Consider the following 23,727-nt stretch of genomic DNA (forward strand, 5'->3'; position numbering starts at 1 on the left):
TCACTTAAATCCAGAGTGTGCTCTGGGTCTAACACACTCAATACCTTCGCAAACACCCACTTAAAGATTAAAAAAACATAAAAATTCACTTTTATGTAGACCACTGTTCCCTTCACATGCATTCATGTGACTGCTATGAGTACCGCGCTGTTACTGACCAATAAAAACCAGAATAAAACTATACATAAAATATATAGTACAGGAAGAAGCAGAAGATAAATGAACTTGTTTTCAAATGGCAGTATTTCCCACCTTTTTTTTTTTCTCTAAAAAATACACTGCACTTTTCTTTTTCTACTGAGCCTTCTGAACATGTCACAAATACTGCAGCAGATGGAATGGGTCTATGGACAGAGGCAAGGGTTCACCCCTTTAAATTGCCTTCGTTCAACCGTGAATGTTATTCCTAGATGAAACCCACTGCAACACATGTGGGAAAGGCTCAGTGATGAGAGGATGAAAATTTCCTAGAGATTTCCCTTAGACCCCACACTTACCAAAGGCTCTAGTTCTTTGCGGTCTATGAGGTTCAGCTCTGTCACAAAGTAATAAAAATGCTTGTAACAGGTATTGACGTGAGCCTCTGCTCCCATGAGGATGATACGGTCAAAGTGATGGATGTATACGTGAACAAACACTCGAAAAAGCCGGCAGAGTATCTTCTTGCAGATCTGAAGAAAGTTCTTTGGAAAGGGAACACCTGTGAATAGAGAAGGCAGGGTTGTCATAACTATCCTGTCATCCTCCAAGACTACAGCTTTGGAGCAAAGTGTGAGTTTATAACTGCAAACCAAGTTATAACTTCTTAGGCCTCTTTCCAATTCAGAAGATCACTTAATGCATACATTTATCTGACCACTAGTGCCAAAGATAACCAAATACTTGAGCAACAACTTTAATGGATCAAGACTGACAGGTACTGGTCCTTTTTTACTGAACAATTTAAGAGGAACATCCAGTATTGTAATGTTCAGAAATGTGATTTTCACTGCAGTGCATGCTGTACCATTAACATCAATGGCTTTACAACCTGAGATGGCTGTTCCCCATACTGATACATACAGAGCTTGTCCTGGAAGTGACACTCTCATTACTCATCTTATTCAACAGTGCAATTTCACAGCACCAAATTTCATAATGAATTTTAAATAACTGACTGATGGACAGACAGCTTTGCTTTCACCTTCTTCCCAGTTATGTGCACCAATATGATTGCTCTTTTAAGAGAAAAATTTTCAAACACACATGAAAACAGCTCTTCCAAAATCCTTAGAAGTTACACCACTTCACAGCTGGAGACTCCAAAGCAGCAGCAAAAGCAACATTTGCAAGTAAACAGCCAGGCATCCACATTGGGGCACCAGTTCCCCTTCATTGAAGATTGGTCTTGCACAGCATTGCATACCACTGAGCTGCTCCAAAAAGCTGAAGGTTCATCTCCTTCTGTGAACAGGCCTCTGACATGATGACATGGACTCCCTGGCCAAGGAGGTACCAGGGTATATCCATCGCAGATGCGAACATGGTGTCTGTTAGCATGGCAACGAGGAAGTACCTCAGCTGCAGAAGTGTCCTGAATTGCCTCTACATTTGCCATTGCTGAGGTGCAGATAATGTGGGAAAGTGTCTTTGGTTTTTTTGGCCTGTACTGGGTCCACTGGAAGCAAATCCTTTTGATATAATTTCAAATAGTTTAAAGATGTGGTGCAACCCCTCTTCCTCCTGACACATAAACCAGGGACCAGAGAAACAGCCACATCTATCAGAGCACAACTACTTCATCTCCTTAAGAAATGTTTGCTTTTGGTTGTCACATCCATTCATCTCAACGCTAAAGCTAATTTCTGAGGTCACAGAGAGGGGGCCTAAATGCTCAAGCCATGAATTAAGACATTGCTAAACTATGGAAATGATAATACATACAGATGTCTTGGCAATATTTGAATCAAAACTCCATGCAATTAGACAAACACCTAGATTATAAAAAAAACATTGCTGTCATTTCCAAGGGCAAAATAAATATGACCAATCAAAAAAAACGTAACAGAAACCCCAGACAGTTTTTTATTAACCAGGGGGATCACATTTCAGCCATCAGAGCATGGCTAAATTCAGGAATGATTACAGCAGCAGCCTGCTTTATCTTTTCATAAAGCTACCCAAATCAGAATTTTAAAAATATACCCAAGAAAATGTTAAGTCTTAAAAAAAGGGGAAGGGGAATAGCTGGCACTTGTCACTGCAAGCTGTTTCACTGAACTGAGAGATGAATTCTTGGAGGCACTATATCTTCTTATCCACAACAGGCATGTCTCAAAATGGAGAATAATTAGTTTCATCTTCCATGGGCTGACATATGATTGTTACTGAAGAAAGTTACTGTAATGAAGAAACTGATACTTCTGTATTAACTGACTAAAACAATCTGAATAAACCAGGCCAACAAATCCTTTTAACTTCTCTGCAGCCCCTATTCCCAATTAACAGTTACAGGCAGTAAGTTTAAAGGCTGTAAGCACTGTTTCTGCTGTGAGGACTTTCATCTGACAGCTTTTCAGTTGTGTTAGGCAGTCAATTTGAGGGCACGTAAATAAAACACGGAAGAAGGGGTGGGGTGGGGTGGGGTGGGGTGGGGTGGGGGGGCGGGGAGGAGCTGGTGAACAGCCTAAGGTGCATAACAAACTTGTAGTGTTCACACTGTTCCTCACATGCATTACATTTTCAGACAGGCTGTGTAGCTTCGTATGCTGTTGCAGAACTCCAATTTTGCAGAGGTCTCTCTGTTTCATTTACTCTTATATACCAGTGAAACATTGATACTATCACAGGTTTATCACCTGGGTATAACAGAATCCGTAATGGCTCTCTGACTTCTCTCCCCTTCCTGCAAAATTGGTTTACAAACTGACACAGTGTCCTAAATAGTTAAAAAGTGCCTCCTTGTACCACTGAAAGCAACTGGTAGCTGTACAGGGAGCTAGACTCCTCAGCCATGGGGAGCCTGCCAGCCGGTCTGTCCCTGGAGTACACAGGGTCACCAGACTCAAAGTCTGATCTACCTCAAGATACACATGAGCATACAAGGTGGCCACAGCACTAGTTTAAACATACACTCTGCTGCTCTTTGTCTTCAAAATTAGATTAAAAGGACTGTAGAAATGCAGTCTCGAAGGAAAAAAAAACCCTAACACAACAGGACAGATTTTGATCTCAGTTACAGTAGAATGAATCCAAAGTAATGCCATCAAAATATAAAAAAATCAGAGTGAAACCATTCTAGATTTATATTCTGAGGTCAGAATTTGGCCTAATGTTTTGTTCCCACAGCAACTGCTATAGTTATAAATAAATCAACCACAGGACATAATCATTATGAGTAGCTCTTGGAAATGGGTTAGCTTACATTTAGATCCCTAACTTGTTAAAAGAGTCTGTTCCTCTGTCCTTCAGCTCAGCCACAGTAGCCTCTGCCCTCTCCCCATCCAAGCCTTCATTTAACATAGAGTCCAGGTTTAATAATTCCTTTCCTGGAACTCTGTAGTTAAAAATGGAGAGGAAGAGAAAGAAAAAAACCCAAAAACAAACCCAAAAAATAAACCCACCAACAATCCAAGTATTTATTTAAACTTCAGATTATTTTAACAGTGAAAAAAAATTCCAGGAAGAAAGATGACTGTTTTAAACACCAAATTAAATTGCTGTGTTATGGTTATTGAAAGGCAAATAAATACAAGGATGACTCTGAAATTTTTGAGTTAGCTGCTACTTGCTACTTGCTTGCTGAAAAGATAATACAGAGAGACCAAAAGTTAAAGAAACTACATTAGGTGGGGATGAAGGAGGGTAACTAAAGGTCTGAGATAAACACAAGAGGCAAAAGTCTGTCTCATTTGATATATGACAATCTTGAATCTTCTTTATTCCATACGTATCATTACCTCCCCTGAAGTAGGTCAATTGCACAGATTAGAGAGGAAACAAAAGAAAAGTCATGATACAGTTTGTCTCTGTTGCCTGATTCATTATTTCTAGGCAAAAGTCAAAAAGTATATGGTCCCAGAAAGTCTATGCTGAGGAATGAGAATGAACAACCCAGACATTTTGCCTGTAATGTTACATGGGGTTCCGGACTGGCTCACATTCCCACTTGTAACATGCAATGAAAATTACTGCACAGTTAAATCTTCTGTGATGCCAGACATGAGCGTTTTTGACTTTCTGTATTTGTGTAAAGTCTCACTTTACTCAAGGGAAGATGGTAAGCCCTTTGCAATCATGCACAGAAATTTTGCTGTATGTTTGAAAATCCTTTTACAGGCCACAGTTATAATGCATTCTTTTTTAAAAAATAGACATGTAGGAAAAAAAAGAGACTCCCTTCTCCATTGGCAAAAGGATTGACACTATACTATTGCAAACACAGATTAAAACCATGCCAACATGGTAAAGTTAAGATTTTTTTCCCAGTTTTATAATAAAGAGCAAGAGAACAGTATGACCAGAAACAATTTGGAGAAGGCACCTGAACCAAACCCTCCTTCTCTCCTCTTTCTGTATTTTCCTTCTCCTATGCCTGCTCCAAGTACAAAAATTTGCAAAAGGTGCCCTTAGCTATTCCTGGAAGCTTTGCTGCAAAAACACCTATTCCGATCCAAGCAGATGTTAAATGTTATCTGTGTGTTAGTCAAGGAAGTGTCTGTCTCAAAAGCCAATGAAAACAATGTCAGTTTTGCTGACTTTGTTCCTCACATAAATAGACAGCTGCAAAATATTAGGGATAAACTAGACTACCAGGTATCTATATCCTCCATGTACCTATACCTCAGAGACAGCAGAAGAAAGGAAAACACTGTTGAGACTATATGGCTTTCTAAGCAAAATGGTGTCCTTTTCTCTTTTTAAGCAGGACTGCCTCTAACAGTGTTACTCTTGGTAAATAAATCAGCAGGCAGGTGTACTGTCAGAGCTTCAACAAAGGTACTCATATGCTGTCCTGAAGAGAACTCTAAATGGAACAGGGTGCAAATCAGAAAACTGTTTGAGGCTTTCTGCTACTTGAACATCCACAACAGCTCTCCCTGCTGCTGTATATCATGAAATGGGTGATGGCACTAAATTATGCCCTTTAATTAGCAATTTCACTGCCAGAAGAGGTGTCTTATAATGCAAATACTGTAAAACAACTAAGTATGCAAAGCACCTGAAATGACTGTCCCTGAAATCAGACAGAGGGACCTAAACCCTTACACTACATAAGCCAGATCCCTTGGATTTTAAGCAAATTTACAATGGCTTTTCCTGACTACAATCTGATCTCCACCCTGTCAATTTATTACTTCTGCATCTGCTGCTGCAGATGAACAGAAGAGAAACACAGCAAGGCCAGAGAGCAGAACACTCTAGCTGCCTATACCAAGCAAGGCTAATTTCACGCCAGACAATGATCAGGCTGATGAACCCATTAGAATAGATCCGTAGGTCTTCAAGGCGATGAGAACACTGAATGCCATAAAAAGCTGTAGAGTCATCGTTGTGTGACCGTGTAACTCATCTGCCCTGAAGCATGCATCTTCACTATAGTAACAAAATGAGATTTATTGGAGCATTGCATTTTGAAAACTTTATACAGCATTAATATATATATAGTCTAAAATAGGCTTGAGATCCACTAGAATAATCTAAAGTTCTCCTTGCCTTACCAGAAACTATACTACAGATGAAAAAAATGCAGCCTTTCCTAGGACGGAAAGTATAGCAGCCATTTGGCCGTATAACAGCTCAGGATGGCAAAAGAGAGTTTATTAATCCAATGAGTGAATGTAAGAACACTGAAGCCTGGTCAAGATATCAATAGAAAAACTTTCCTCCCCACTTGGCAGAGGTATGTTAATAGTTTTATTCCTACAATACTTACTGTGGCCTGACAATTTCTGCATACTGACATGGTTTCAGCTTTCTGGGCTAAGTGCATCACTGACCAGCATGGCTTTTATTTTTGTTACTAACATCTGACATCTTCAGGAAACAAACATTCTGGTTCCCCATTAATTTCACAGAGACACTGGAAGAAAAAAAGGTGTTCTAAAGGCCCCTCTTGGGCTTGCTGATGCAGCAGGATGCAGCAGTATGAAACATTATCTGAAGCAGCAAGCAGCATGGTCTTGGAGATGCACTCAGAACCCGACAAAACAGCCTACTGTCCCCAAGAAACAAACGTTCCAGCAGTTAACTGAAAAACAGAGGCCTTACATCTACCAAAACTCATGGCATGACATTAACAAGCAACTACAGTTTAAAGGTTAATAGCACAAAAGAAATACTTGTTCTTCAGAGGATTACTGTGCTAAATTCATTTTCAGTGAGCCTAGAAGAAACATTCAGGCAGTTCTAACACCTCAGATTACAGCCCGTGTGTCTCCTAATGCAAGTCATTTTCTGACCCTTTGATATCTGTGCTGACTTAGGAATATTTTATGTGTATGAGAGTACCTCCAGTGCATATTGATAGTTCCTTCAAGAGGGGATTAATAAGTTTTAAATAAGTTATTTTTCCCTCCAATAAAATGTAGCTTTTTAATGAGATAGGGAAAGACAATTATGTAGTAGTATGCAAGGGAAATTTAGTGGAAAACCTGAAGTTCTGATCCAGAAAACTAAGAATGAAAATACCCAAGAACAAAACCCTGGTCTCTGACTTTGCCTGAATTAATCCTGATTTAAACCCACACAGACTGGAATAAAGTTCAGTGTCCTGGGAGAGAATTCTGCACGCTGACAAGCAAGATAAGTCAGGGCTTTCAAATCTGCTTTTACCTGTTAGATTGTTTTTGCTTTTATAACATTGGGTCTGGGGGTAACACAACGGATGCTTTTCACTGTTCTGTTTTTATAACTGTTAAAGGGTTGAGAATTGAATGAACCCACCAGCTGAAGACAAAAAGCCAAGCAACACCCTCCCAGCACATTTAAGTACTCTCAAATATCAGAGAGCTAAGCCAGATTGACTCTTCAATAATTGCAACCTGAACTGCCAATTCATGCCCTTGCACAACTGTGGACTTCCCCTGATACCTGAAGTTTTGCTTGCCTTGTTTTCTCAGAACTGCCTTACTGGAAGAGGTCGGTCTCTCCCTACCATGTAAACACTAAGTGATGTTCAAACACTAGACAGGATATCCAGCTTTCCTCTGGGGAGTGCTCAGCACATGCCTGGTACACACTGGTTGCAGTCAGGTTCAATACCAAAGGCAGCAGTGACTGATTTCATTTCAGAGCAGAGCCAGACAAGGTAACGTTGTTTGTCTTTTATATATCACTCATTTTTTTTGGTGGTATTTCCAGAGCTAAGGACACTCAAATCTCTTCCTCCTGTTTTGCGGGAAAGTATGTTTATCAACAGAAAAATTATGAATCCAGGCAACTGCACTCTTCATGCCATCTTGAGGCCACTGTGCTGAAAGAAAGAGACTTGCAATGTCAGAAAGCAGCAAAAGACATAGCATGACTGTAGCCCAGTGAGTAAAGTCCTGCTCCTGGAAGTGCTCCTGCATCTTGCAGTAGCATATTCATCTTATAAAAGGAAACCTATTTCAAATCCTTCTGGAATAAGATGCAGTGTGCACAGGACATCAGGCTCACAGATGGCAGCAGCTCCAAGGGATTTCAGGTTATGTCAGCAAGCATGCAGACATACCCACACAGATCCACTCATGCAAACACACCCACACATGCTCACACTTTTTAAAAGCTATCATTGACTGACAGGTTTTGGATCCTGTGTAATTCCAAAACATGAACTAATGTCACATAAAGTGGATTTGTATTGGCTGCATATGCCCCTGTAAGACTACCTTTACTATTAAAGTACACGCCAACAAAGCCTGGATTTACACGGCACTCAAAACCTATGATTACCCATGCAAACGAGCTACTATCTTTTAAACACTCCTTCCAATATGTCATGAATAGGTAAGATCTGTCTCTTCAGATGCCTAGGGCTGCATTAGGTACCTGGAAATCAAAGAAAGCTTCACCAATAATTTCATTTAAAATGAGTCTGGGAAATCAATGAGCAAGAGTATCCTTTTATTTTAAAGCATCAGGAAGATAGGCAACATATTATTTTAATGTCACTAGCAAGGACAATTACAGAAACACTTTCAAAAGTTGCATTAATTTGACCTTAACCAACTACTTTTGCAAGATTCATCTACTAATAAAAATTTTGAAAGAAAATAAGTCAATAAAAATCAAATGCACTACAGGATTAAAAGTTTTCAAACAGAACAAATGAAAGGAGTATTTTAAAACATAACTTGCCAAAGGTAAGTCAATTTGCTGTATTATCAAACTTGCCTGAGAATCAGGGCGCCTCCCTGATTTCACTTAAGTAAAATTTTTTCTTTAACAGATCTTTTACAGGTTTAATGTACTCTAGATCATTCCATAACTTAGCATCTATCACCCAATTCCCACCCACCAAATCTTGGAATATCAATGATTTTTGACAGCCTCAAACACCACCTTTAGAAGAAACACCGAGGCCCCACTATTCTTGAGCAACACCATCTTATCAACAGACCTTTTAAATATTATATAAAGAATATTTCTACATTGTAACAGTTTCAACTGCACAAACTCTTCTTTGGGTCTTAAAAACTGGTGTATAACATCAATCATCTTTTAAGTTTACAGGCATGTATATGGTCTCACTGTAACTAACAAAGCCTGAAAGCTAAGACACTGAAGAGCAGATAGAACTTGTGTGTAAAACCTGACTGAGAGCTGGCAGCTTTATTTATCTGGACACTTAACATTTCCTCTCTGTAAAGCAGGAGGATGTGTGGATGTGGTTTTGGCACAGCAATTATCCTTAAGCAGCCTTAAAGAGAAGGCACACAGCAGCACAGGTGCTAGCTAGTTTCCACCTCTTCTGTGCTTGCAGGCTTTGAGTCTGTGTGTTTAGCCTCTGAGCACCGATGAACTGTGTAAGATGCAAGGCACCTACACCTCAGACAGTGCTGCCAAAGACAACTAGCACCTGGAGTGAACTCAGCTGTGCATTACTGAAAAAAAGACTACCAAGACACTGGATGGAGAGCTTCAAACTACTACAGACCTGTTTCTCTGATACACAGTCACTAGCCAGCTTCTGACAGGTCAGCGTGTTGGCAGGCAAGGACAAACTTTCAAAAAGGGTTTCACTTTTGCATTTTTCAAAAATATCTGTAGGTGCTGGGCTCAAGCTGGCTCTTCTATGGAACAAAAAACAGTAAATCACAGAGAAAATGTATTTCTTATTTCCTCCTGCTTACTCACAAAAGACCTGTTTATATTTTTGATTTCTAAAATCCTGAGGATGGTGTTAATACTAGTCTCCTAAATACTCCTCTCACCTTCAGGATTTCCAGTCCAGCGTGTCTTAAAACATTAGATCTTCATGAGAGTGAATAGGCTTCATGCCAACTTACCCTTTAGTGATGTTCCAGGAAGCTGAATGTTACGGAACTAATGTCTAATGGGGTGCAATTTGTTAAGGGTATACTGGAGAACTCTACCTGTGACAGAAGATACAGAGAGGCTCTAGAGTTCACATGTTCAACACATTGTGCCTTTTTCTTTCCTCCTATCTCAGAGATAAACACAGTGGCAGTTGTGATTCTGCTGACAGCAACAGCTGAGCATGGCCATGGAAGTGTTCAAAGAGCAATAGCAATAAACTTATACATTTTCACAGCAAGGAGTTCATTGCTAGTAATTGTAATGAAACAAAAGTGATGGTTGGCAAAGACCAAGTACTTGATTTTCTCTGCTTGGAGCACATAGTTACTTCAGGACAAGAGCAAAACACTGAGCAAAACATTTAATTTATAACAACAGCAGAGTATGCAATGTTGGTGCACCACAAAAGGCCACTGCATGAGAAGTGGAACCATGGGAAGGGATCTAGCAATGTGCTGTTGCATGTTTACAGTTGCAACACAGTGCCTTCATCTGCTCGCTGAACCTTAAAAGTAGATTTCTACAAACTCTAACCAAATAATATTGAACTTAAACTATGTATTCTTTAGGCAAGCTGTTATATGTGCACATCCTAAGATCCAGCAGGTTCATCTATTACATTTTAGAATTAACATGACTGAGGAAAAGAGAAAGTATTGAGGAGGCTCTGTGGTCCACCACTTAGATTCAGCATGAATCTGTTCTGGAAAATACAGTGATATTCAAAGAAAAGTGATTACAGACTGTCTTCAAAACACTCTTGCAACAAACATGCTATATTGAGGGTAGAAATCTAGATAGAAGTGGCATACAGATCAACCTTCCAGATCCGCTTACCTTTAAAATACTGTTTTCAGTTAAATTTAAGCTGTCTCAACTGAGAACATAGAATTAAAACTTTCTCTTTAATGTTTCTGACAAAACTGCTGCATGACAAAGGACAATTTCTGCCATTCTGATTTGTAATCATTTTGGAAACTCCACAGTTTTGGGGGGAAAGAGGATATAACACAACCTCTGAAGGTAACTTCCCTAAACTATCCTTTAAGTATGCAATTCCATTAAAGCATTACATACCTGTTGACAGAAAGCTCAGGGGGTGGTGTGTGTCAGTAAAAATAAAAAACATGTAAGGACAGCTGATGGCAAGATTCCCTAATACCATCATTGCCTGTTTTACATCTTTGCTCTTGGGTGATTACATGAAGCACAGGCTTATTAAATATATAAGGTAGGGCTTTATGGAATCACAGTTACAACCCACCTGCTTTGTGGTTTCTTTCCTTTTCCATTCTGTCTTTTGCTCTACCTCCTTTATATTTTTCTCAAATATACCAAATACCAAAAAAACCCCACCACCAAAATATTGCTCCATGCAATTGGTGGATTGCAAAGCTCTCTTTAACTCCGCCAGTCTCTAAGGCTGGCCCTTCTCGTTGTTGTCTTGTATAAAAGAAAACTTTCTAGGGTCAAATTATTCTTCTAACGATCTGATTTGGGTTTGATGCCTTACCAAGTTTCTTCATTAACTTGATTATTTTTGTGGATTTTCTCACAGCTGTAAATTTATTTAGCATTTTTGTGTGCCTACAACTTGTATTATTCTGTTGTATGATGAGAAAACCCTGAACATCTTATTCTGAAAAAAAAAACAAAAACAAAAACAACCAACAGAAAAACTCCATAACAAACAGTATTTTTTCTTCAACACTTTAGGGTCTGGTCAACATACTTGAATGTGAAGATCAGCAAAACTGTAACTAATTTCATGAGGTTATTCTTACCCTTCTAACCCCTACAATGAGACAAAAGTAAGCAGTGCCTATTGAAACTGCCATGACAATATACTGAAAATGAATGGGTTTTAATTTCTGGGTGGTCCATATAGATAAATGCACACTGCTCAGAACTGGGAAGGAAAACAAGATCACTCCATCCCAGTATTTGAAAAAAGAACAGCTATAGTACCCCACAAAAATACAAGCCCCAGAAAGAAATGGAACAATTATTCTGCATTGAGACTAACTGCATAAAGATTTACAAAGACACGCTTTTGGATATTGCATAAAATGCCTAAGGACACTTCTTTCTACTGCAAGAACAAAATTAGTATGCCTGGAAGCCCAGGAAAACTATGGCCAGAACTCCCTGTGGTTCCTGGGACACACACACACACAGACACACACACACACACACAGACACACACACACAGACACACACAGACACACACGCACACAGACACACACACACGCACACACACACAGACACACACACACTAAAAAAAAATCTTGTGGTTATTATTGCTGGCCCTTTATAGTGGCAAACGGTTTATGAAAGGCAGGTCCTGCTTGACAAACCTGATCGCCTTCTATGACAAGATGACCCACCTAGTGGATGAGGGAAAGGCTGTGGATGTTGTCTACCAGGACCTTGGTAAAACTTTTGACACCGCCTCCCATGGAATTCTCCTGGTGACACTGCCTGCTCAGGACTTGGACAGGTGTGCTCTTCTAGAAGCTGGATGTGTGGCTGAAGCCAAAGGGTGGTCCTAAGTGGAGTTACATCTACCTGGTGGCTGGTCACAAGTGGTGTTCCCCAAGGCTCAGTACTGGGGTCAGTTCTGTTTAATATCTTTATTGACCATCTGGATGAGGGGTTCAAGTGCACCCTCAGTCAGTTTGCAGATGACACCAAGATGGACATGAGTGTTGATCTGCCTGAGGGCAGGAGGCTCTGCAGAGGGACCTGGGCAGGCTGGAGCGATGGGCCCAGGCCAGTCGTGTGAGGTTCAGCAGGGCTCAGTGCCGGGTCCTGCCCTTGGGTCACACCAGCCCCACGCAGCGCTACAGGCTGGGGCAGAGCGGCTGGAAAGGGCCTGGTGGGAAAGGGCCTGGGGGTGCTGGGTGACGGCCGGCTGGGCAGGAGCCAGCAGTGTGCCCAGGGGGCCCAGGCGGCCAGCAGCACCCTGGCTGGTGTCCCCAGCAGTGTGGCCAGCAGGACCAGGGCAGTGACCGTCCCCCTGCACTGGGCACTGCTGAGGCCGCCCCTCGAACCCTGTGTTCAGGTCTGGGCCCCTCTCTGCAAGGGGGACGTAGAGGGGCTGCAGCGTGTCCAGAGACGGGCAGCGGGGATGGGGAAGGGGCTGGGGCACAGGTCTTGTGGGGAGCCGCTGAGGGAACTGGGGGTGTTTAGTCTGGAGAAAAGGAGACTTGGGGGACCTTATTGCTTTCTGCAGCTACCTGAAAAGAGGTTGTAGGCAGGTGGAGGTTGGACTCTTCTCCCAGGTAACTAGCCACAGGGCAAGAAGAATCAGCCCCAAGTTACGCCAGGCGAGGTTTAGATTGCATATTAGGAAAAAAAAAAATCACTGAAAGGGTAACGAGGCTTTGGAATAGGCTGCTCAGGGAGGTGGTTGAGTCACCATCCTTGGAGATGTTTAAAAAACATGTAGACGTGGTGCTTAGTGTCACAATTTAGTGTTGGACTTGGCAGTGCTGGGTTAACAGTCAGACTTGATGACCTCAAAGGTCTTTTCCAACCTAAATGATTCTATGAAAATGTATTGCCTGATTGAATACTTCAAAGGAGGAAGGTGTACTTCAAGAAGTCAAAAAACCTCTTACAAGTTGGTTGCTTTGTTCCTGAAAAACTAGAAGAGGTGCTACACTACATGACAGCTGATAAACATGCACCTTTGGAAAGTGGTAAAGCTTCTTAAAATAATTCAGTGCACAACATGAGGTGACAAGTACAAGTTATATGAGAAGCCCTAATATAACAAAGAATCCTCCCTGCAGTGTTACACACTTTCATATTTTTCTATTAGCCTCTTTGAAAACCTGATTATTAGTAAACAAAGCTAAGAAGGGAGGGGAAAAAAGCCTGTTGCACTCACTGCTCAGTGTAGCACTACATCAATAACTCAAAAGATCCACTGCACTGCCAAATGCAAAAGTCAATGGAGACTTTCAGCTTAACATCCACAAATGTGTCTGTCTTCTCTGAAACTTACAGCTCAGGCAGACAGACAATAGGGCAAAGCAAATTAATTGGCTGTTACCATTATAACCTGTCACGCCATTCCGTCCACATACTTTGCTATTATTATGATACATATGTCTGATCTACTTCTAAAAGTCAAATCAGAGTTGATTTACTGTAATGTGCTTAGAAGTGTAGCAGTTGGGGTACTGGATCATTAGCAGGATGCAAGGGAAGGCACTGTCTGCCAGAAGGGCACAATGGACCACTCAGAACAGCAGCTGCTTGGAGTATGTTCCTTCCATTCGTTTCTAGGTGTTTGTCCAAACCAAATTAGATGCAGAGGCAAATACATTACGTCCAAAGGACTTAATGAAAGCTCAGCAATTTACTTCAAAACTAACATGAAAACTATTGTTCTGGTTCAGGCTAGTATTCTATATATGGTGCTTTCTCCTAATGCCCTCCTTGCCTTTGATCACTTTCTGCTCAAGTGATTTGCTGTGCCTACTGCAGCTTGTCTATTCAGTAGCCTGCAAAGGATCTCTCTTCAAACTGCCTCTCCAGATACCCCTTAACTCCATCTGTTTTTCCAGTTACAGCTTTCTTTGGCAAGGTGCTCTGCAGTCTGCCCAACACCGTGTTTCTTGTATGCCTTACTCTCCCTGGTGAGTTCTTGGGTTGGAAGACGCGGTCAACAGGCAAACCTTGTCTGCCACATCTGCCCCATATTCTACTCATCACCTCACCTCTTTTCCATGGAGACATGTCTAATAAGTCAGCTCCTCTGTTCCTAATGCAGAGGTATTTCTGTACCTTTGCTCATCCTTGTTGCCCTCTCTGAAACTTTTAGAGTTTTAACATCATATTCTCTGTAATGAGAACTGCAAAAAGGTGCGGGAGAAACACGGATTTACATAATTGCATAATTATGGGTTTTGTTTTGCTTCCAATTTATTTCCTAGTAATTTTTAACATTTGATTGGCATTGAACTCTTAATCCGCATGGTAACAGTCTCCTCAAAGGTGATAATTCTTCACAGCAACCCGAACAGTTTTCCCACATGCATCACTTCTTACTTTTCTATACCGAGCTGTATCTGCTTTTTTATTGCTCAGTTATTGTCTCACAGCACTGCCTTCTGCAGTCTTCAGTCAGTCCCTGTCCTGCTACCTTGAATAGCTTCAGAAGATCAGCAAATGTTATCACTTCATTGCTCATGCTTTTTTCCAGCTTACCTATGAATATATTAAGCAATCAAAGTTCCAGCATGTTAGGCTGCAGAACTCCGCTGTTGACTTTCTTCAGTTCCACAGGGGAAGAATTTGACTACTTGCTCTCACCCTTTGCTTCCTTTTCTAGCCAATATTTTATTCATTTATCACTTGCAGTCTCAACATTGCAAAGTATCTTTTAGTATGCAAGTATCATAATTGTATCATGACCAAGAGACCACTTTTTTCACAGGGAATCATAAAAAATGATAAAGAACAAGGACTAGTCAGGGAAAACCCTTCATATACAGTGTTCTTCAATTACGTTGGTTCATAAAAAACAAAACAAAACAAACAGAAAAAAACCTCTACACAGGAGGTAAATTGAGATAATTTATATGACAAGGCACCAAAAATGAGTCAAAGAAAATCAAGTCACCCTGAAACAAATTTTCCAGAGAAGATAAACTAATGTACAAAAGAAAATGACTGTGTGATGATGGGTCACCTGAAAGTAGGCATTGTTTTTTGAAACTTTCTGTTGGCTACAGCAACGTACCAACGTTATCATAACCAGTCACCCAAATCATTGTCCAAATGTAATAATACAGCTGGGAAAGGCTCACATGAAAAAATACAGGGTGTGAGGAGAGGGAGATGAATACAGACATGAAAAGTAATGAAGGAGATGGATTTCACCAATAAAAAACTAAAGTTTGGGTTAATTGATTCAAGGGACAAAACAAAACACCAGCAAGACAGATCCATAGGATAACACTGAATACCTAATTCCTAAAGTAAAGCAATAGTAGGAAAGTTAATTGTTCCATTCCATGCAGCAACACCTCATTAACAGGAATGGTTAGATCTTTCTGTGAAGAAAAGACCAATTTCAGTTGCCATTGAAGCTGGAGTACATCTTACTGTCTCTGGCTTGTTGCTCCTTATTCTGTTAGCTCACCCATTAATAATCCCTTGGCCTGCTTGATTTCCTTTGGCAGTTATTCACACTCAGTCAACCGTGGCAGTTCAACCATTTTCTGCTATTTCAACTTAGTGCACAGGTGTATTGCATCACTGAGAACTAATCTGTGCTCTCGGTGTAAAAAGCTTTTGGAACAGCTACTCCCACTTTCCAGATTGCAGAAAACTTACAGCTTTCCTACTACCCTTTATCCTTTCAGGCAGTAAAGTTTTACCACACTGCTGGAAGCTAATGCTAAGTATAGCCTTATACCCAGAGACTGTCCATTGCCCTGATTTGTGTGCTGCCTTTTATACATTCCAAGCATCCAGAAAGCAATTTTTCTTCAAAGAATCTGTCATTTCTGGCATGCACAAACTGACATGCTCCAATCATTAACTTCTGAGATTTAAAAATCTACTCCAAGCTCTTCTTTTTCCTTTGAGACCATCAAAGCTAGAAGTAAACACTCAGAGAGTTTTGCGCTTCTGCTTAAAAAAAAAAATAAATTCAAAAGGCAGATGATGTTTAAACCCAACTGAAATATAAATCGGAAGCTCTGTGTATGTCTCCCCTGGGAAAAACATGTTAGTAACAAGGCAGTGTGTGGAATTCAAATGCAGTACGCAGATGGAAAGTTTAATAGGTGTCTTTAAGTACCATTAGGTAATTTTACAGCTTGTCCCTGGCCAACAAGGGGAAGTGGGCCATTAAAGATGTAGTGCTAAGAAAGAACCATCTGCCAAAGCCAGCAGATGCTGGTTGGTTGAATTAGCAGCTGGAGCCTGCAGCTGAGAGTTGTCATGCTCATTTCTTTGTCTGTCTCAGTCACCGGGAATTAACAATAGAAAGTTAAAAAAAAAAAAAGCAGTGTCCACTTTGCTCAGCAAAGGATACTGGAAGTTCACATGAGAAGACAAACTACTTGCCTTTTTGGGATCATATTCTGACAAATAGGTTATAAGTCAAAACTTCAGTCCCAGGGGAACAGGATTGATGGTGGAAGTTAACAGTTTTTAACTCCTGCATGGGTGATTAAATCTAGACCAGATGAATACAGATGTTACAGAGGAAAATGCTGGGGATATGCAGCAGCCAAACTGTGCCAAAATACAAACAAGACAGATACTGTTCATTTTATTCAAGAAGAGACAAATATTATGAAAATCAGAATACAGTTTTATATGAATTTTCATTATAATCTGTAACTAGTAAGCCTGATCTTCAATATCCTAGACTTTTTGTAATCAGCCTTGATTCATAGTCTACGTTTCCATCCCATCTTTTTCTCTTTGCCTACAAGACACTGGTTTATCATTCAAGAAACATTTTGTGAACAAGTGCATAACTCTTGGGAGTTTTTATGGAAACTGATTTTGTTTCCTACACCTTCTGTTATCCCTCACCAGAAAGTCACCTGCCTGTGTCCCCCAGCACTGGTCCAGGCACTTCTGAATCTGTCAGCTATGCCATCTGCTATCCCAAGGGGCTTTGAAAGAGTTGGGCTGCCATCCACCAGTTACAGCAAGGAACATTTTGGCAGGGTCTATTTCAGGCTAGTTTGCCATCTATCATTATACCACAAAACTTAATCTAAAAGACACACTAGAAACAGTAATACTTGTTCTAAGTGACCACGTTATAGACATTGGTGGATACAACTGGAGGTGAGGAGGGGAGTGACACACTTTGTGAGAGCACTGGGAATGCAGAGAGTTCTGTCTTGGGACAGGTCAGGAGTCATTCAAGAGCTTCTGTGTCAAGATTTGGGGGCAGACCAACATGGGCACTGTTGTGGAGGGTATCTGCTTGTCCTGGTTTCAGCTGAGACAGTTTCTTTTTCTTCCTAGTAGCTGGTACAGTGCTGTGTTTTGTATTTAGTATGAGAATAGTGTTAACACACTGTTTTTGGCTGTTGCTAAGTAGTCTTTATACTAAGTCAAGGACTTTCCAGCTTCTCATGTTGCTATGCCAGTGAGAAGACTGGAGGGGCACAAGAAGCTGGGAGGGGACACAGCCAGGACAGCTGACCCAAACTGGCCAAAGGGATACTCCATACCACAGACATCATGCTCAGCATATAAACAGGGGGGACTTGGCCAGGGGAGGGGTGGGATCACTGCTCATGGACTGGCTGGGTATTGGTCAGCAGGTGCTGAGCAATTGTATTGTGTATCACTTCAGGTTTGGTTTTTTTTCTTGACTTATCTTTTTCTTTCTCTTTTTGCTATCTCCCATCTCATTATAATTATCATTATCATTATTAGTATTAGTATATTTTACTTTATTTCAGGTATTAAACTATTCTTATCTCAACCTACTGTTTTTTTCTTTTTCCAATTCTCCTCCCCATCCCACCAGAGGGGGTAGGTGGGGGGTGGAGTGAGCACGTGGTTCGCATGGTTGCATGGCACTTAGTTGCTGGCTGCAGTTAAACCACATCACTGCTATAGACTGCCTGCTCAGGAAAAAGTACATAAGGCCTTCTGGTCCCGAAGAGGAACTTTAACCCCTCTAATACCTGCTGGAAGAACAGTCCAGCAGGGCTCAAGCAATCCAGGAGACTTCTTGAGTGCACTGCAGCCTCCTGGCACATGTAGTAGAGGAGCCAGCAAGGAAAGGTCCTCTGCCAGACTTCATAGTTAATGAAGGAGGAAGAACTAGTGGGGGACGTGAAAGCCAGAGGCAGCCTTGGCTGGAGTGACCATCAGGTGGTGGAGGTCAGGATCCTAAGAAGAGATAGGCAGGCAAAAATCAAGATGACAGCCTTAGATTACACAAAAGCACATTTCAGCTTCTTCAGAGACTGGGTAGAAGGGTCCAGTAGGGCTGGCTGGTAATCAAGGATCACCGTCTCTGAGCTCAAGAAAGGTCTGACCTGACAAGTAGGAAATCAAGCAAATGTTGCAGGAGGCCTGCATGGATGAGGAAGTTGCTCCTTACTAGAGTTGAACCTGGGAAGGCATGTGAACAGCAACAATAAAGGATTTTACAAGTACATAAACAGCAAAAGGAAAACTAAGGAACATATGGGTCTGCTGCTGGATGGGGCTCAGGAACTGGTGATAAACAATATAAAAAAGGACAGGGTACTGAATGCCTTCCTGGGCTCAGTCTTTGCTAATAAGATTGGCCTTCAGAAATTCAAGGCCCCTGAGACAAGAGGGTAAGTATGGCAGGGGGAGGGAAATAAAAAAAAAAAAGAAGGGATGCACCCACAAATGCTGAGGGAACTGTCACTGCAAGGCCACTCTTGATTACCTTTGAAAGGTTATGGTGACTGGGGGACATTCCTGGAAACTGGGAGAAAGCAAATGTCACTCCTATTTTGATGAAGGGCAAGTGGAAAGATGTGGAGATCGCTAGGCCAGTCTGCCTCACCTCAGTTCTGGGAAAGTGCTGGGAGAAAATCTGCCTGGACAGCATTTCCAAATAGATGAAGGACAAGAAGCTGATTGGGAGTAGTCAGCACGAATTTACAAGAGGAAAACCACACTTGTCCAACTTGATGGCCTTTATAATGAGGTCAACAGCTAGGCAGACAATGGGGAGAGCAGCTGATGTTCTTTACCTTCACTCCAGCGAGGTCACCATACCTTCTAACGTCATCATAGACAAGATGAGAAAGTATGGGTTAGACAAATGGACAATAATGTGAACTGAAAACAGGCTGAACTAGTGGGCCCAGAGGGTTGTTACCAGTGGCACAAAGTCCAGTCAGAAGCAAGTCACTAGCTGTGACTTATGACTCAGGGCTCAATACCAGGGCAAACACTGTTCAGTATTTTCATTAATGATCTGGATGGCGGGTCAGAGTGCACCCTCAGGAAGTTTGCAGACCATACAAGTCTGGGAGGAGGGGCTGGTACACCAGATGTGTGTGCCAGTGTTCAGAGAAACCTACAGGCTGGAAAAACAGGCAGAGAGAAATCCCACCAAGTTCAACAAGGGTAAATGAACAGTCCTGCCCCCGAGGAGGAACAGCCCAGGCACCAGTACACTCCAGGGGCTGAGTGTCTGGAAAGCAGCTCTGCGGAGAAGGACCTTTGGGTTCTGGCAGACCAAGCTGACTGCAAGTCAGCAATACACCCTAACAGCAAAAAAGGGCAACGGTATCTGGGACTACATTAGGAAAAGCATTGGCAACGGGTCAAAAGAGGTGATTCATCCCCTGCTTAGCCCTGGTGAGGCCACAGCTAGGGTGCTAGGTCCAGTTCTGGGCTCCCCAGTAGAATAAAGACATAGACTTAACAGAACTGAGTCCAGTGCAGTGTCACAAAAGTGACGAAGAAACTGGAACATCTCTCATATGAGGAATGGTTGAGAGGTAGGACTCTTCACTATGGAGAAGACTATACAAGAAGGTGTATACATACCTTATGGGAGGGAGTGGAGATGAGAGGGCAGATTCTTCTCCATAGTGTCCGTTGACAGGACAAGAGGAAACAGACACAAAATAAAAAGACATAAAATACTGCCTGACCCAAAGAAAACACTTTTTTGCTGCAAGGGTGGTCAAACACTGCAACAGGTTGCCCAGAAAGGTTGCAGAGTCTCCATCCATGGACTGGACAACCTGCTCTACATGATTCTTCATTGAGCAGGGATGTTGGATTAGATGATCTCAAGAAGTCTCTTCCAGCCTAAATTACTCTGTGATTCTGTAATTCTGTCCAGTACAGCTCCAAGTGCCGGGATGAAGGCCAGAGTGCTCGCTGTCTTACCATGCTGCACTCACAGCCCTTAAGGAACCCCTTTACACTGGAGCTGCTAGGGGAACTACTTAAACGTGACCACATTAGGAGGTGAAGAGGCCTGTTCCCATCTGCCAGCCTCGAGCTGTACTGTACAACTCCCACTTGGAGGAGTTACAACTGCTGCAGAAGTACTTTGACAGACTAGCTTACAGTACCAGACCTAGGTCACACCGTAACAGAATATTGGCATCTTGACAGGTTCAGAGACCAAGTCCTTCCCCAACAGCAAGAAAGGAATGCATGTTCACTTCCACTTCAGACCATCAGCACAGCCTGGAGACTGGTAGCAGATTCAGGGGTGCAGATAACTTCAGTACATGCTTAGCAAGGTTTTTGTGTACCTTGATGAAGGCAGAATATGACTGACACTGAACAGTGTTTTTTCATTGCTAGAAGAGTGAAAGTTATCAGTGGAAAAGTTTGTAACTGTCTATTTAGTAGTTTAAGGCCAGAAACTTAGCAGGTGACAGTTTACATTATCACAATAAGCAACTTGTAATAAGACTGAAAAGGAGTTGCTCAGTTTGAAAATATAAGACTCCAAAAGTCAAACTATTAGAAAAAATGGGCACTCTGAATTCTGAAGGAACAGTGCTTTAATGAGACCTCTGATTTCATGGGTGGCCTCCATAGCTCCACATCCCCATGATGCTGAAAGGCAGGTACAGTTCATTAGCTGTTGCTGTTTTAGGTGACTTTTGTGGGTTGGATTGCAGGGTAAAGCAAGAGATGAAATGGCTTTCAAAGCTGGCTCTAATTTTTTGCAGGGTCTCTGCAGCTGCCTGACACAGACCTCTTTTTCAAAGCCAAAGTTCAGTTTTGTTGTCCCATGCTATACCCTCCCTTAACTGGGACTGGTGCACTACAGTGGTAGTGGTGCATGCCTGAGGATCCCACCTGCTGAAGAAACTTTCCCAGAGCTTTAGGGCAGCTTTGTCTAAGCAGTGAATACAGACTGCAGCTGCTGGGAAGAACGGGGGTTTTCTCTCTATTCCTCTGTTTTGGCCTACATACTTTGAACTACTTCCAATGACAAAAAATCATTAGCTTAATGTTCCCAGCTATGCCATATAGAATCAGTTTGTCTTAGAAAGACTTTATAAAAGATTCAGATTTTAGATTCAGAAAACTGACTGGAAGTCAATGACATTTGTCTGTTCCCACCATATTTACAAAACCCAACCTGATGATAAAAAATGTCAGGGAAATTGCATTACCAACAAAACAAGATCCTGATACAACAAACATAACTTTTGTAAAGTAGCCCTATAAAATTCCTATAAAGAAAAGCCTGCTCAAAAAAATCAAGGAAGGTCGCATTGTCACCAGCATTTACCCTGAGAATGCAAAGACTTCTAGATGTCATTTAAAGGAGAACTTAAGATGTTCAATAGAATAAAAAGAAGTTTTGTGTGCCTTAACAGCTGAGCCCTCATAATAGGAGACATGCTAGGATAAGCTTGGGCAGATGACAGGAGAGATAATAAGGAAATCCTTCATTTTAGCTGAAGGCTAAATTGTCCATGTGACAATTTTTTCATCTTGAATATTTACATCATCACTTGCTTTACTGTACAGCTTCTCAGCTCATGTGCAAGCAGCTGCAGTTCAAACTTAAGTCCTCAGTGTCCTGCAACCCAATTGTCGGCAGTGGGAATGGACTATGCAAAACTGAAATTTTATCACAGTCCCAGTGGCAAAGTCCACATGAGTGAATAACCCCAATTTCTTTGTGTCAACAAGCTTCAGTTCTGGGGTTCCCCCCTTCCCCTCCTTTGCCGCTGTTGATATCTCAGAAGGCAATGAAATTACTGTTGGGTTTGTGTTGTTTTTTTTCTTGACATCTGTTGCTGTGCCTTGGGAGAGTTACAAATGTTTGTGTAATCTCTGCAGCAAAAATACGTACTGTATAGTTAACTGGTAATCAGCTAGTTCAAGTTATAACACAACCTGAATACTAAAATGAGAACTGACTTTTATTCAGAAATTTGGAGTCTGCATGTGACAGCTAGTGTGACATAAAGATTTTAAAATATGGCTGTCCAAAGACAATTTATAAAGTATTTAAAGGTACCGCAGGTGTAAACGATAAATGATAAAATGGGCATAAAGTTTTAGATCCTTGATTTTCAGTTCAAAAGAGAACAGAAGGATGTATTTTTAGCTCAAATTTTCCAACTGCTCTTTTCTTCACAGGGAAAATTTATAGGCAGAAATTCTCAATGCAGCCCAAACCAGTAGAAACTGAAATGAGCAGAATGTGGAGTCACCATGAAGATAAAACAGTGGGACTGCCATTTGTGAGATACTCACTCTTGCCAGAATCCCCCGGATCAAAAAATGTTCTGCCACCTCTGAGACAATATCCACCATGTGGATTGCTGGAAGGTGGGAAATAGCACCTTCCCCTTTTCTTACAGTCTTCTCCCATAGACATCCTCTATTGGGCTGAATGAATCCTTGCTTTGAACTTCACAGTCTTTCTTCTGCAAATCATATGCTCAAAAGCCATGGATCTGGAATCAAATATTCAAAAGACTGTAATCTTGTGGGTCCTGAATAAACACTAGGCAAACTCTTTCTCTGTTTGATCTACAATTGAATTCCTCCAGAAACTCTGTCAAGCATTCTCTTAGAGGGCAAGAAGTGCATGGGATTGGAGTCTTTCTAAAGCCTTTCAGTTTTCATTTTGTTCACTCCACATGCATACACAACTCTAGGGGTTTGGGAACAGATCAAGAGTGTTTTCGGAATCACTGGCATCACCTGTTTCTGGATGCACCAATGAACCACTGCGTAATCCAGGAAAAATCACTTCTACTCACAATTTCCTATCTGAATAAGTACTCATATATTATGTAGACTACTTCGATTACCTGAGCTTTGGTGTCTTATTTGACAAATGAAATATTAAAATTCATTAATATTACTTTATAAGGTTCGTCAACAATTAGATCTTAAAAAACCCCCCAAAACCAAAAACCAAAACCAAGCCCTACAACTCTACGGGAAAGGCAGCCATGGTATGCAACTAATTTTAGAGCACATAAATTCTAAACAGATGTATTTTTTTAATGCGCAAATATTCACTGGCACTTTTTTAAAAGGTCTGATGTCATTCAGCATGTGATTTGGAAGTGTCCCCATTGTTGAGTACTACAGCTTCAAGCTTTAGGGATTCGTCTATTAGATGGCTGAATTCTTTCTATTAAGGATGGTTAGAGTTGACGCTGTACAAACAGTACCCATTATTTCACCATGCGAATGTTGACAGTATACATTTATTAGTAAACTACAATGTTTCGCAGC

General features: G+C 41.3%; 1 protein-coding gene across 5 annotated transcripts in view; it reads right to left on the reverse strand.

The window, feature by feature from the left end:
- MOB3B (MOB kinase activator 3B) overlaps positions 1-23,727 on the reverse strand; it is a 107,617-nt gene that overhangs the window by 24,494 nt on the left and 59,396 nt on the right. For all 5 annotated transcript variants that reach the window (XM_037373942.1, XM_037373938.1, XM_037373943.1 and 2 more), the window contains one exon: positions 498-700. In XM_037373942.1, coding sequence (XP_037229839.1) covers positions 498-700 — 203 coding nt within the window. The remainder of the gene's footprint in view (positions 1-497; positions 701-23,727) is intronic.

The sequence above is a fragment of the Falco rusticolus genome, chromosome Z, assembly GCF_015220075.1.
Source record: "Falco rusticolus isolate bFalRus1 chromosome Z, bFalRus1.pri, whole genome shotgun sequence".
In the NCBI taxonomy this organism is placed as follows: Eukaryota; Metazoa; Chordata; class Aves; order Falconiformes; family Falconidae; genus Falco; species Falco rusticolus.